General features: G+C 35.9%; 1 protein-coding gene across 4 annotated transcripts in view; it reads left to right on the top strand.

Moving 5' to 3' along the window:
• The window catches only part of PKN2 (protein kinase N2), a 55,324-nt gene that overhangs the window by 27,356 nt on the left and 12,682 nt on the right, over positions 1–15,286 (top strand). For all 4 annotated transcript variants that reach the window (XM_086841520.1, XM_086841518.1, XM_086841517.1 and 1 more), the window contains exons 3-8: positions 5,007–5,158; positions 9,574–9,691; positions 11,250–11,395; positions 11,488–11,701; positions 14,457–14,642; positions 14,933–15,042. In XM_086841520.1, coding sequence (XP_086697646.1) covers positions 5,007–5,158; positions 9,574–9,691; positions 11,250–11,395; positions 11,488–11,701; positions 14,457–14,642; positions 14,933–15,042 — 926 coding nt within the window. The remainder of the gene's footprint in view (positions 1–5,006; positions 5,159–9,573; positions 9,692–11,249; positions 11,396–11,487; positions 11,702–14,456; positions 14,643–14,932; positions 15,043–15,286) is intronic.

Genomic DNA, 15,286 nt, shown 5'->3' with positions numbered 1-15,286 from the left:
GAACTTAGGTTTGTGAAGTGCTTCCAATCTAGAACTGAGAAATGCTACACAGGCTTTTGTGACTCTTTCTGTTGCTTATGGTATGGGCCAGTAACTTCTATTACTTTTTAACAAGCCACTAATTTTTAGTGTAACTACTTTGTAATCAGCACAGTGTAATCAATACATGTTGAAATTATTAAATGTAGCATTAATGAATCTACTGTAGAAAAATATGTGTTAATAACATTCCATTCCAAGCAAGTGTATATGGTTTAATGGTAGTTTGCCTAAAGCTGAAAGCTCACAATTATTTGAAGAATTGATACTAAACTTTAATCAGAAAGTGCAGTTTGTCAAACAGCTTTATTACAGCATGTGAGGGTAGATTTGACAGTGTGTATGTGATTCAGAAACAACTTTTAGCATAACACAGGTGTATTTTACCTTATAGGGGTTGCTGATGAATCTAAACTTGTTTTAGAAGTGGGACTTTGTACTCAAGTCTGCCTTTGTGCAGTGTGTTAGTCATACAAGGATGTGGAATTTAAAAATTTGTAGGTCAACACTTAAAAGTGAAGCAGAATCCAGCAACATAAAATGAGTAGGACAAGCATAGCAACCATTATTGCTGAAAGTCTGAGATGTAATGTGTCACAGGAAGATTACTTGTGTTTTAGAGATGAAGAAATTTTGTGTCTAGAAAACATACTTCTACACAGTAGCAGAGATTAAATTGGTGATCTTGTGTGTTTGTAAAAAGTAGCAGTATAGACTGGTTTCTAATATGACTCAGGGAGGTGTAAGACTGAAATAGCTTACCTACAGCAAGTTATTGATTTAATTAGACATACAGCTAATACATAGAAAATCTGTAAATTTCGAAATTGGTCTGTTTCATAGAGCTGAAGTTAAGGGGGATAGAGAGGTGCAAATGATAGGAAAGCCTTTGAGTGAATTGACAAAACTGGATAAAACATGGAGAAAATTAACTCAAAGACAAGTTCATGCCTTTTCTTCCATCCTCCTAACTGACATGGAAGCTATCCACTTTACATCAAATTTGGCTGCAGACATTGCAAAGAAAAGGAATTATTTTGTTCAAGAATATAATTAGCTGACTGCTTGGGGGATTTCCTTGTTCTTAAAAATGACTAGGTTAATCTGTTGGACACCAAAGTGTCCACATAAGGCAAATTTCTGGAAACCAGTAGAGGTAGCAACCAGTAGGTAGTGACTTTTTAGACAGCAGATTCCACCTACAAGCTCATACCCATAGAAATTTCATGGCAACTTTTGGGAACCTCAGTGTTGAATAATACTATTGATGCAATTTGAAACAGTCTCCTGTCATGTTTTTAGTAGTTAAAATTAGCTGTTACCTAATGGAAATTGAACTTCAGAAGTTTCCAGGAGGCTAGCAGTGGATGTTTTCTGAGTGCCAAATGCTGACTGATGCCTTGGACGTACTGATGACTTAGTTCAAGTGCTGATCCAAGCCTCTGACTCCCTGAGAAAATCCTGACAATGCATCTATCTTCCTCCCTTCAGCAATGCCTAAATGCATTGCAGGTATTTCTGTTGGGTATGACACTGATGAGGCTAACTGCAAATAAATATCCTCAAATAAGATTAAAATTAACTATTTACCGAAGGGTACTTGCTGCTAATTGCGTACTTAAACAGCACGCTGCAGTACCATCTGGGAGTCCAAATTCAGAAAGTTATGTGGGATCCTAGATTTCACACTGAGCTTACTGAAGAAATAGCATATGTAGCATCTGGGGAGGAGATCCCAAAAGAATGAGCAGCAGTCTCAGAAGAGTAGAGTTACATAACTACTCTTTATAAATACAACTTAGATGGCAGTGATGGTAAAAGGCAATTTAGAAGCAAGAAGTCCTTGCTGGTGAGCACTGTGCAAACTCAAACTGAAAAGGTTTTCAGAAGAGAAGAGATCAAAGTTCAGATAAGCATTTCAGACTGAAAACTGCCATTGTCTTCATGTAATCCAAATATTTAAAAAAAAAAATCATCCCTATTATTCTAATTCTGGTGAGTATATTTTTATGAAAACAGGATATTTCAGGTGCTGGGGAAGCAGCACTGCAGCTCTTCCAGCAGCCTGGATGTGTGCTAACAAGCTGCACAAAACTCTCTAGTGTAAATCAACAACATTGATAGTTGTTCAGATGATGTCTATTTGCTTGAAGTCAAGTTCTCTTGAAATGCATCTGTTACTTCACTTGATACTCACTGTCAAGATGAATATTTGTACCTAGGAGTCCCAACCTGTATCCCAGCAAAGCCCTTGCTGTCCAATGCAAAGCTGTACTTGAATGTATCCAAAATGGCAAGTCTTGTACTGCCCTTATTAACCAACAAATGGGGCAAACTGGAGAATCTCTTCTAGCCCCATCCCCTGCCTTGAGTGAAGTATCAATTTGGTATTAGTACTTAACTCTTATTTAACTTCAGGCATATACATAAATCCCATTGATTGCAATTACCTGGATGGATTTATTACTTATTTGTACTATGAAGATAATTAAATGCCTTCAGAGGAGATTTGACCCTGTCTGTAAAGTGCTTTACACGAATAAATCTGAGATGACTAGCCATGCAAAGTCATTACAACCTTTCAGAGCAAAGAGAAAAGGAAGCAGATAATGCAGATGTAGCTTGTAGTGTTGGTGCTAAGACTGTCAATGCTTTCTGTAATAGAACCGGTTTGTCTGGCTGATTTAAAAATTAATCTGAATTCTATAAGAAGCTGCCTCGAGCTGCTTACTGAGTAGTAATGGGGAGGTTGTTTGGGGGGATGGTAGAAAGAGTCCCTTGGAAAGCATCTCTGAGAAGCTATTGGTAACATTTTTATTTTTCTCAAAAACATAGTATGTTAAGAGACATGTTCCATATTTGGGGGTTTAGTGAGGAGCTATGCCTGAAGGCAAAAAATTACTTCTTCCCGGCAATTAGTCCCTATTGCAAAAAAGTTTCCTTTGCTATTAGTTACAAGCAAAGCCTATAGTACAGCAATTTTAACTAAGTAGTAGAGGATAAGTTACACCCACAAATACAGACCAACTTTTGAGACGACCCAGGTAAGTGGTGTGGTTACACCTTCACAGAAGAGACATGCAAAGGCAGATAATAACAGCTGCCTGGGCAGCCTGAAACATGGTATCTCTAATTAGTCCTTAACTTGCAACTGGAGTGTTGTTTTAATGCAAAGAAAGGCTGCTTGTGTACATCTTTAAAAGCTGTGAAAACAGACTTCAGGAGCCCCACAGCCTACACAGGGATCATCAGAGGGCCAGGATCTTTAAGTGGTAGAGGCTTGCATCATATATCTAAAGTTAGTACATATTCATTTTTATGATGGATCTACTTTACAAGGAGACTTGACACTGTGACTATCAAGTTCATGTGTGCTCTCATTTTGAATAGATTATTAGATGAGGATTAGTTGACAATGAAGACATAAGTTATAGCAAAGCATTTTGTTAATCTTTGTTTTACTAAGAACAGATTTAAGGTAAAGCTGTTCAAATGCAGTTTCACAGGGGAACCAAGCCAAAATAATGAGCAGAGGATCAATGACAAACAGCTAAGGAGTAATGCAGATGATTTATTTTTATTTTTTTTTAACATCTGGTATTTTCTGTCCTACCTTTAAGTAGCGAGGATGCAGTAAGAGCCTTGAAGTGGCTTGAAGAGTGAATTGGCAGGAGAAGAAATTAAAATTCCTTAAATGGAATCTGTATGTAGCCTCAGCAAAGATTACAGTTTAGGAGGACATTACCCAGCAAACTTGGAAGCAAAATGTATTAAATCTCCAAAAGTAGTTATCAGGAGCTTTTACAGAAGAAATATGAAATGGCAGATAAGACATCACTCCTTGACACGTCATAAGTAAAAATTTGTAAGTTACTAGTGCACTGCCTATGTTTTCAGGAACTTGACTCCTCATACTAGTTTTAATACAAGGAAGCATTCAGTAAATACTGTCTTCCAGGAGACCAGTGCCCTTTCTTCGTAGAGAAGGTATTCTCTCAGTTGGTGTAGAAGAAATTTTTTATTTTTTTTTTAAATTACTATGGTGAAAATAACTTGTCCTCTTTTAGCAAAAGGTTGGAAGAGAAGTCGCTGTGACTGTTAGGGAAGATAGTTAGCTCTAAGGACAGATGTGTTGGAAATAGTCCAATGGCCACTTTATTTTCAGTTTACTGTTTGTGTTGCAGAAGCTGAAATATGAAGTCATATAATAGACTGGTTACAAAAAGTTAAGGAGTTTGAGTTTATAATTTAATTGATAAAAATAACTTGCATTCCATGAAATGAATCCAACAAGAGGGAGACCCAAACACAGTAATCTTGTGAAATGAAAAAGCTTTCTCCTTCCAATCAGTTGTTCGGTAAACCTGTCTGCCTATATATCCAGTTACCCCAGATTTCTGTTATGACTGCAGAGCAGAAAACAATCTGCTTTGCAATAAGGAAAAGGCTTACTTTATCTGTTCTTAATTTTGACATAAACAGTGTCTGCAGTATTCACACTAAAATGGATGAAGATCTACTCAAGATCTGTATTCAGACAGTGCTCATTAGGATCTAATATTATTATCCAAATTTGTTGTTAAAACACTTTAAAATTGGGAGTATAAGAAAGCTTAATGGAAAACTGCATTTTGAAATTGACTCAAGATGTTCTAGAAGAATTAAATCTCCTTTGAAATAAAAATAGGCTTAGCTGCAAACCTGCCTGTTTGCCCGCTCCCGGAAGTGATTCATGTGAATTAGGACATGTGTAGGAGTCACAGTCGGGAGGTTTTCATGTTAAGGCGTATTTGCAGCACTGTTGCAAAGTAGCTCTGGACAGGAGGGTCACTCTTAATTCTCAAGTATGATGTTCTAGTTCTGTTTAATCTTCATAGAACAGAGTGTCAGGTGGGTTGGGGGGAGTGGTTTGTCTGTTTTCTTCCTGGTTTTTTTCTGCATGCTTATGTCTTACCTTTAATTCACAGATTGTCCTAGCACTCCTGATACTCCAAATAGCGATCCTCGGTTTTCTACAAACAACAGATTGATGGCCTTAAAGAAGCAGTTGGATATAGAACTGAAGGTAAAACAGGGAGCAGAAAATATGATACAGATGTACTCAAATGGCTCCTCAAAGGTAAGGCTTTAGAATGCTTAAAGATCATTAAATGAGTGTGGGTTTTCACATTGCTGTACAATGTATAAACAGTATGCAACTCTAGTATTTTTAGTTTGGGCTGTATTTTTATTAAACAGTGTCAAATCTGCTACAAATTACTGTAACATTTTTTGTTGTGGTTTGATATCCACTGAAGTGATTGTTTTATTGGTTTGTGCAGATGCAGTTCAACCTAAATAATAAATCCGGCTTACTAAATTTAGTACATCTAGTAATCTTTGACCATGTGGGATTCACTTAGCAGCAAAGCTGGGTAGGACTGACTGGTGTCTGGTGTTTTTCCTAGCTCCAGTCAAAAAAAAAAGATCCATTAGTTTAACATTGTAAATTATCATTGTACATAATAATTACAACAAAGGCAGTATTGCCTGTATTGAACTTGTCACCTAGTTGTAGTTAGCAGTAAAAGGTCTGTGCCAAATGCTTCAGTAGGATGTGTAGTATTCTGATAAAGATGTCATAATCTGCATTGATGCACATACATATAAAATACACATTGAAATAATTTCTTTTTGTGGAAGTGTGGTAATCTAGAGGTAGCAACTGAGAGAATAAAGTGAAATTAAGAATTAAGCCACACCTATTATTATATCTGAATTTTAAATACTTGCACTCACTCTCTCTTGATAGCACCAGAATTTTTCCAAGGAGGTGGAGGGAAAGTGTTTGCTAACCTCTAAATGGCTTTGACTTATTACATATTCTTTTCTGTATAATAAAATTCATCATACTCTAAGGTTCTCTAAAGTGAAAGACAATCCAAACTTCTGAAATTAAAGAAAACAAAGAAAAAAAATCAAAAAGTCAACAAAACCAAATCCAGAAAATAACAAAAAAAAAACCCCAACAACACATTTTGTTGTGTATAAGGCAGTCATAGTTCTCAAATGAGAAAAAAGAGAGGGAAAGATCCTCTACTTACCTGCCTCTTCACCTTTCATTCATTACTGGTAAGTTGTTCTTTTCAATTGCTTTTACTAAGTCATTAAGGAGATTAATTTTCAGACTAAAGGGAAACACAAGAGTAGATCCAACAAATAGTGTGTAGTAGCTTGGTTAGTTATATTTGTGTCCAGACAGCAGTAAGCAAAGTCAAAATGTTTTAAGGTCTTAGCTGATGAGGACCCATCTGGGTCAGTGAACTTACTAAAAGGAAGTGTTTGGCTAGAAGAGTAGGAATCCGGGAATTACATTGCTACCCCTTATTTTACTTACTTTACTTACTGATTTTAACCATAAAGTGTTGGAAAGGAACTTCATGTTTTGGACTGAATTTGGGCTAGGTGGTAGCAGATCACTTTGTGCCTGCCTACTGTATGACTGCCTTATACCTTGAAAAATTAGCAGGGAGCACTGCATTCTCCCAGAAAATGGGTTTAAACTCAGTGGACCAGAGGTGCCATCAAGTTCCTTCTGTCCCAGGTAGCCTTATCTGCAAGTGACCTGTAACATACTAGCTAGGGGCAAATAGGAGAAATATCTGGAGTGCACATTATGACTAAGGTCCTGGGAATGCTGTCCATCCACCACAGTCCCTCAGCTCCTGGAAACCCTTGGAGTCTACATCCTCTGGGGCCATGTACTTAACATCAGGTACACTTAAAACTAATAATTAGCTGACCCAAATGGATCAAAAGACATAGATTAATTAGGTTTCTAATAAACCCTTGGTAAGTAACCTTATAACAGGCTGAAAAACTTAACTAAACACTCAGGCTGTAATATTAGACATTGTTAGCAGGCTTTGATCAGACTAGGTAGAGAAGATAAATTCTGGTTTGCATTAGATTGAGGCATGTAATTAAAATCTATGATTGAATCTTGTATCTGCGATTGGTAAATGCTTAAATGAGCCAACCAGATTGGGACTATATAGTAACTGGGCTGAGAGCAAGCTGGAAAGCACAAAAGCATTACCAGCCACTTCAGAAAACAGGATGGAAATGGTGGGTATTCATTCTCTTTTTTTTTTTTTTCTTTTTTATTCTGCTCAGTACTGAGTTAGTTTGGCAACTTTGAACCTTAGGCTTGGGCATGCTGATTATGTTTTGAAAAGCAGAACTTAAAAGAATCCAAGCATCTGGATGGTGTGGGCAAAATGGGCAGAAAATCTCAAGTTTGAATCCAATCCCATTAATCTGGTAGTTCTTTAAAAAGTAGTCATAGGACCGTCTTTAAACATATAAACTCATTTGTGACCTTTCTTCAAGTGTACTATATGATCTAATTTCAAATATGTTGTAGTATTTTGAGACCTAAATTTAATGGAGGGAGGTGATAATCTGTTTTCTAAAAATGAAAAAGCAGTCTGTTAATAAAGCCATCATCTCAAGGGAAGCTTTTCCATTTGTATTTTACTTGCTTCAGTAACATTCAGCTCAACCTCTTTGGACTTTAACATTTCTGAGATAATGATCATCTTTCCTTGGATGTGTGTAGGTTCTCTGAAATCCCATGACAGCTTTGCAGATCAGTTTTACAGGCGCTGTCAGTTCTTCTGTACTCAGAAGATGCATTGAAATACTTTGTATTCAGCCTCCAACACTAAGAGAGCTGCTGAGCATTACACCTACATTTTGATTCTGAGGATGTGATGCTCTGTCTCTTTAAAACGTAAGGCTGTCTCTGTAATGCTGGATTGCCTCCACTCTACACATTGAAGGGCTAACGCTGGTCCTAAGCAAGCAAATCCATTCCAGTAAGAGACTGTGAGGGATAATCAAGAGCAGAAAGATCAAAAATAAGATAAAAGTGAAGATACAGACAAAGAAACACTTCCAGCATATTTATACATCAGAATGGATGGATCAGATGCATGGATAAGGTTTAAAACAGGATTTTAGGGTGACTTGTAGTCTGTTACTTAAATCCTGTACTCTGCTAAAGTCAGTGATTATTCCAAAATTTCACATCTGTATTTTAGAAAGTATTGATTTAGGGAAGTCAGTGTGATCATTAATTGGATAGGTAACATGGAATCTTAAAATATAAAAACTATGCTGTTTCCCTGAAATGTTGATTAATACTAAAACTTAAAATCAAGAGTTGTGAAACTACAGGATGCAGAGGAGCGACTGTTTCTTTCCATGAAACCAAAGTCTTATTATGTGTAGATCTTGGTGTATCTACCCTGCAGAACATAGGGCAGCATTAAATATCTGAATAAGTAATAGGTGAAGGTGCAAGGTTATAGAGGAGCTCTGTGAAGGTAAATTTCTCAGCATATGGATTTTTCCTACAGTATACTTCATGGTGCCGGTATTTCCAGCTCTGGGATCTGAACTTCACTGCAGTTCTTTCTCTTGGTTATGGCAAGGGAAAGAATTTAATTTCCTTAACTTCTTAAATAGTTGATAACTTCATTATGAAATTAAAAATACAATTATTAACTATGTCCATGGGAAAGTAACTCATTAATGAGGTTGTAGAGTGGCTACAAAAACGAGTTAACCAAAATCCCCTTTGGGCTGTAACAAGCATAGTACATATCTGCCCTGACTGCTGTTAATTACTGTGATAGATTGGTACTGCATGGACAGGGAAAACACACTGCCTTAATTTTCTTATATCTTGGTTTTGTTGCTCTTACTACAAGTCAGATCACCTTTAAGCTGTCTGGTAATTCCCAGAACATAGAGAGAGAGCCACGTGGCAGCCATAGAAGTTTATGAAAGTTCATCTTTAGGAATGTTCTCTTCTAAACAGCTTCTTGTGATACTGCTTTTGAAAATGAAACTTGATTATCTTAGTTTATTTAGATTAAAATGTACTGCACTGTACTTAGGTTGCTGATGAAATAGCTAATGAAGTAGCCCTTGTTTGTTCCATATTTATTAATGCAAAAAATCTTCAGCTTTCATTTGTTCAGAAAAATGTACTGCAGATTTAATGTGCTGTGTAAACAACATCGTATTTCTAATTTCAATATTGCTAATCAGCTCAAGTTAAATAGTACAACTACTACGTGAGCTTAGTCTAGCAAACTTGTCTATTACAAGAGTGTTTTATCATACTCAAAGTAAATTTGAGACATTCTACATAGTTTTGGAGGTATTTTGCACTTAATATCTTCTCCTTTCTTTATTATCAGATTACAAAATATTAATCTACACATATTTCTAGATCATACCTCCTTTACTCACCTTGAAGCACATACAGTTTCCCTGGGAGTGGCTTACAGTCTTTAATCAACCAATGCCTCTGTCCTAACTTAATTGCCACTAATATCCTAATGTGGTTAGTTTGCCTAATGCTATACTAAATGAAATGCATAGATTTAGTTCTTGTTCCTAAGTATGTGTGTTTTGAAACGTTCAGTGTGTCTTGTTCCATGAAGAAGTTTATGATTTCAACTTGTCTGTTTGTTTTAATAGGATCGAAAACTTCTTGCCACAGCTCAGCAGATGCTTCAGGACAGCAAGACAAAAATTGAAGTTATAAGGATGCAGATTCTTCAGGCAGTCCAGACCAATGAATTGGCTTTTGATAATGGTGATGGTGTAGAAAGGAAATATGAATCATTAATGTCAGAATGCCATATAGATATATACCCATATGCACACAGATTTACCATAAATTTCTAATAGGAACGATCGATAATAGCTTGTATGGACCAAAACTAATCAGAGACTAGGCAAAACTTTGTGTCTTGGGGTGCCAAAAACATATGATGTGAAGGAAAATACTTTCATTGTAATGAAGAGAAGTACCATCTCTCTTTATCATCCTTTTTATACCTTATGCCATCCATTTTTGCTTTCTGGTCAACCTTCTCCCTTCGTGCATGCTTTCTTTTATCTTAATAATATGTGATTTTTTTTAAAGCATATAATCTTTATATTATGATGCTAAAAAAAAATCTGATGCCAGTACAAGGGCTGCTTGTCGTACTTTAATAGACTGACCTTATTATTTGTAGTGGTAGGACAGATGGAGGAGAATTTTTCCTGGTTTTATAGGTATTTAGGCTAGATTGAGGGCTAAACAACTACACTTAAAGCAACAAAAAAAGTGTTATTAAAATGACCTGGCTTGAAATACTCATGCTGCATTTCAGAGGTATTTTTAAACTTGTGTTTCATTGAAAATGTTCATATAATTAAAAAAATTAGTCCTGAGCTCTAATAGCATGAGTGTGCTAGAAACTTACAGGCATATGGGTATATCTCTAGATCTTGAACTTTGTGTGCATTTCTGAATATTGACATTGTATGACAATGCTTGTAGTCAGGGCCTGGATATATTCCTAGATAATGAAAAATGTGTGTGTGTTTTGTTTTGTGGTGTGTGAGGTGTTTGGTTTCTGTGTTTGTTTTTCCACACCACTTTTTAACACCCCATTTTAGCACATGGATTATGTTTATTGGTTGTTTAAAAGAAAAAGAAATTCAAGCTAGAAAGGGCTTTCAAATGCTTTTTTGTGTTCCTACTACTCTTAGTGCTTTAAACAGAGAGGAATATATTCAGGAAATGTTCTGTTTAGGACATCTAAGCACTGTAAGATGTGGACATTAGAATGGCAAAGGCAGTGTATGGAATCTCTCACACTTATTTCTCTGTGCTGGCAGGAGCCAGATTCCATGGGATTTCAAATGAAGCAGGGGAATTACCAGAAACTGATCAGGGATCTACTTGGCTACAGAGCAGTTTAAAAGATAAATGCTCTCAGTGTAATTCAGAAGTGTTGAAGTCCCAAAACTTCCTTGCCAGTTGAATATTTGAGATATTTCAGTTTTGTCCCTTAACTGCCCTGAAGACATATTATTTTTTTCACATCTTCCAGCAATTTTAGCTTTTCAGGAAGTAGGAGCTGTTTATTGAATTGAGGCCCTGATCAGTTATTTCTTCATTCAAATGCAGATGCTTAAAATATCACTTTTTATTTTTATGATGTACATCAAGCTTCTCTTTGGGCTGCCAAATATGCATCTCTCCTGCTTTTTTTCCTTTTTCTTCTCCCCTCTGTTTATATGGAGGAGGGGTTGATATGAAAGAAATTAAACCTGGTTGTTATCTTCAATGAAGGTTGTTTGTTTATATCTCTTTGCAGCAAAACCTGTGATAAGCCCTCTTGAACTCCGAATGGAAGAATTACGGCATCATTTTAGGATAGAGTATGCTGTAGCAGAAGGTGCAAAAAATGTGATGAAATTACTTGGATCTGGGAAGGTTACCGACAGAAAGGCACTTTCAGAAGTAATTTGTCATTACAATTTCTGATACTTTATTTTAAAGGATCTTTAAGGAAAATAATTGAACTATTTCAAATTTCTTTTTATTTTAAAAAGGCGCAAGCAAGATTTAATGAATCAAGCCAGAAGCTGGACCTCTTGAAGTATTCACTGGAACAGAGATTGAACGAACTTCCTAAAAACCATCCCAAAAGCAGTATTATTATAGAAGAGCTTTCATTAGTCTCTTCACCCACATTAAGTCCTCGTCAGAGTGTAATATCTACTCAAAACCAGTATAGTACACTGTCCAAACCAGCAGCTTTAACAGGTATGATTTAAAGAGCTTTTTTGTTTTTAATTTTTTGATCTTAATTAATGGTTGAAAACAAGCCTTTAATGCCAGCTATATTCTTACTGGACATATTTAATAGTTGTTCTTTTACTAGACAAAGGCATTTAGAGTTTTCAAGTGTCTATACACTGCAAAAAATGCAGATAAGTTTCTTTGATTTATTTGTTGACCTTTTTATAATGTTATTGAAAATGTGACACTCTGGCCTTAAATAGCTGCCTATGGAGTGATATTGCTAGCATTTACCAAATGCCTTTCATCTTGAGATTATCAAGTATTTATCATCAAGGTGGATAAGTATTGTTATCCCCATTTTAGAGACAGGGAAACTAAGTTTCAGAAGGGCTCAGTGAGTTGTCCTGATCATACAACAAGTAGATGACAGAGCTGGAGATAGGCACCCAGCTTTTCTCCCAGTTCCTGTTTTACCCACTGGACCTCACTGGATTTCTGGGAGGTGAGATTTATATTACCAAATCATCCGTTTTATTTATAATCCAAAGAAGGACGTAGCAAATGTACATGAAGCCGTGGGAGACTCTTGTTTGTTGGTGTCAACTGTTTTCCTTGCAAATAAGATTTATTTTTTTAAAAAAGACTTAGCCTACTGTGAGGAACCAGTACATTTATTTATAAATGTGACTTAGGAATGTCTCACAGTTTGGATTCACCTGGAATTGTCCTTCATTGAAAGCAAGGTTTCAACAGATGAACAATACTTTAACAAAGGTCTTAAACATTTGCCTCACAGTGTTCTTAAAGAAAAACACAGTTTTGACTGCTTGGGGGTATGTTGCTGTTTTAAATTTATTTAGTCAGTGGTCTAGAATTCTTAGAACAGATAGGTTTGATTTTATGTTTTGTTTCCTGAAATATTTTGTAACTATTAAGCCTATAATTAAAAGAGTGAGTTTATTACAGAAAAACCTTACTATCCATTACTCAGTATATATATGTAGAACTGAAACAGAATTTAATTTTGAAGTACTGTGGGGTTATATTTTCAAACAAAAAGAGGAACTGTTCAGCTAAGCAACAATAATAATAATAATAATAATAACAATAATAACAATAATAATATGGAGCAAGTCTATTTCTCTTGCACTGTGGTTTATCAGGACCTCAACGGAGAGTCCTTGTAAAGTTGTGTGGTAAGAACTTTTTTCATCAAATGAAATCTCAAATGATCAGTGACTGTAGGCAGGAAGTATCATTCATGCATTGGGTTTAAAATAGCTTCCTTTTTCTTTCTGTTTCCTGTAACATAATCAAGGGTCAATACCTTATAGTGACAGTTTCTCTTTAAACATGATTTATTGATACATATGAAAATTTTTAATTAGAAATTGACAAAGCTACATGCTTGTGAATTTCTTAATAGTTTCACTTTCATATTGCCTACACAAGGAGCTTTTATATTGAGCTGGATTTAAATGAACAGTGTCTCTGTGTTTTGCCTCTAATGCTTTGTCAGAAATAGAGCAGTGCTTCTGTCATACATCTTAAAGTGCATCAGCATAACTTTCTGATTTGCATCCATTCCTTATACAAGAGTATAGCTTTTCTGCTTAATAATATCTTTTTTTTTTCTAAACAGAGTTTGGGAATGAAGTATTCTTTTACCTTTTAACCTGTTTCGGAAGCCAATAGCATCTCTTTGTCTTCATAGCCTAATGCTTAGCTGTCACTTACGGCTGTTAGCTTCCTACAGGTTGGGATTTCTTCTTAGACTGGTTTCTTGCTGTCTGTTCTGTGGGCTATGATGTTGCCAGATCATTTTTAGGTTAAGTCTGACTTAAATTTCTGTTACAAAAGAGTACTTTTAAGTTTCATGGTTAAGTACCTTTGCAATCAAAAGAATACTGCATTTCAGAGCTGCATTTCTAGCTGACGCTGATTATGAACTGGCTAATTTCACCACTTCTAGTAGCTGATTTAATCAGTCAGTGGTGTCACAGTTTTATTGATGTTATCTTGTACAGGATGAAGCCAGCCTACCATTCTTGTAACTATCTGTGGTGTTTAGATGTTTTTGTGCTGCTGGAAGAAACTCTTCAATTTGAACACCACTCTCTATACCTCATTTGGTTAAAGATGTAGAAGATTTGGAAGAATAGCTTATTGAAGAGCAGCTTCTTGTCTCAGCTTCTATAAATCCAAAATCAGTCAAACTGAAACAATTGAATTATTTTTAATTGCTCTTAACAAAAATTTGACTTTAGCATGCAACAGACAAACGTGATTTCTAGTGTGTGATTTCTTACACAAATGTGTAGTCTTAATAGTTTGTTAATTCTATCCAGTATTAACTAGTTATATAAAACTCGTTAAAAGTTGTTATTACTCCGTTTACAGGATTCATTGTTTTAATAAGAAACTTGACATTTGTCAGTATTAAAAATTATATTGTTTACAACTTGAACCCAAGTCAGTTAGGTTCCCAGGTGAAGAAAACGGAGTCTTTTGAGACACAGAACAAAATCTTATTTTGTATTATTTTGGTGAACTGTTGCTCTTTTCTAGAGGGTTGAGTCCCACATAGTTGACTTGTAGTACTTTTATTTTCAATATATATGTGTGTCCTGGATTTGTCTCTTGATTTCATCCGATCTTTCTGTTATACCCTGTGGGAGTCAGAATGTGAGCTATTGCCATCAATCAGTCATTAGTCATTCACTTGGTCTACTTAAGAGCAGAAATCTTTCATAAATCATTGTCCATCTTCTTCTAGGTACCCTGGAAGTGAGGCTCATGGGCTGCCAAGATATCTTGGAAAATGTCCCAGGTCGATCAAAAGCCACATCAATTACATTACCTGGTTGGAGTCCAAATGAAGCCAGATCATCTTTCATAAGCAGACCCAGTAAAAGTAAAAGTGGGAGTGGTAGAAACCTTCTGAAAACCGATGACTTGTCCAGTTCAGTATACCCTTACTTCTCTTATTTTTATGCATTAGCTTTTATTTAAATTTTCATGGGTACAATGTGATCTGTAATTTAAAATATTAAATTGATTCAAAGCTTTAAACTTGAAATATTTCTTCACCTCTTAAGCTGTTAACAAAAGCAAAAGCACAACCACGCTATTATGCCCATAAGAACCAATTAAATATGAGATTACATTTCTAAGGGAAATTTACTGGAGATTTTTTTGTTTGTGGAAAATCCTCTTAAAGATTTAAGCTGAGTTTCTGTACTTTACTTACAGATGAAGTCTGTGCTGTACTGAAGCTGGATAACACCGTGGTTGGTCAAACTAGCTGGAAACCGATTTCCAATCAGTCATGGGATCAGAAATTTACACTGGAACTAGACAGGGTAAAAATGTGGCCTGATTTCATTGGCAGCTCTAGTTAATTCTTGTATTAGTTTAATGTTGCTTCCCCACCCCACCCCCACCCCACCCCCCCATTGCTGTCATTTTGTTCAAATTCCTCAAGTGCAGTATTCCCACTTTTACTAGAATGCGCTCCCTGGGCTTAGGCTGTCGTGCTGCACCAGCATTCTAGAAATCTTACCTTTTCTGACTTAAAAACTGATGTAATATTTTTGCCAAGATCTA

Source organism: Cyanistes caeruleus, chromosome 9 (genome assembly GCF_971803275.1).
Source record: "Cyanistes caeruleus chromosome 9, bCyaCae1.hap1.1, whole genome shotgun sequence".
Taxonomy (NCBI): domain Eukaryota; kingdom Metazoa; phylum Chordata; class Aves; order Passeriformes; family Paridae; genus Cyanistes; species Cyanistes caeruleus.
The sequence above is the reverse complement of the archived record's forward strand: the minus strand, read 5'-3'. Positions and strand labels throughout refer to the sequence as shown.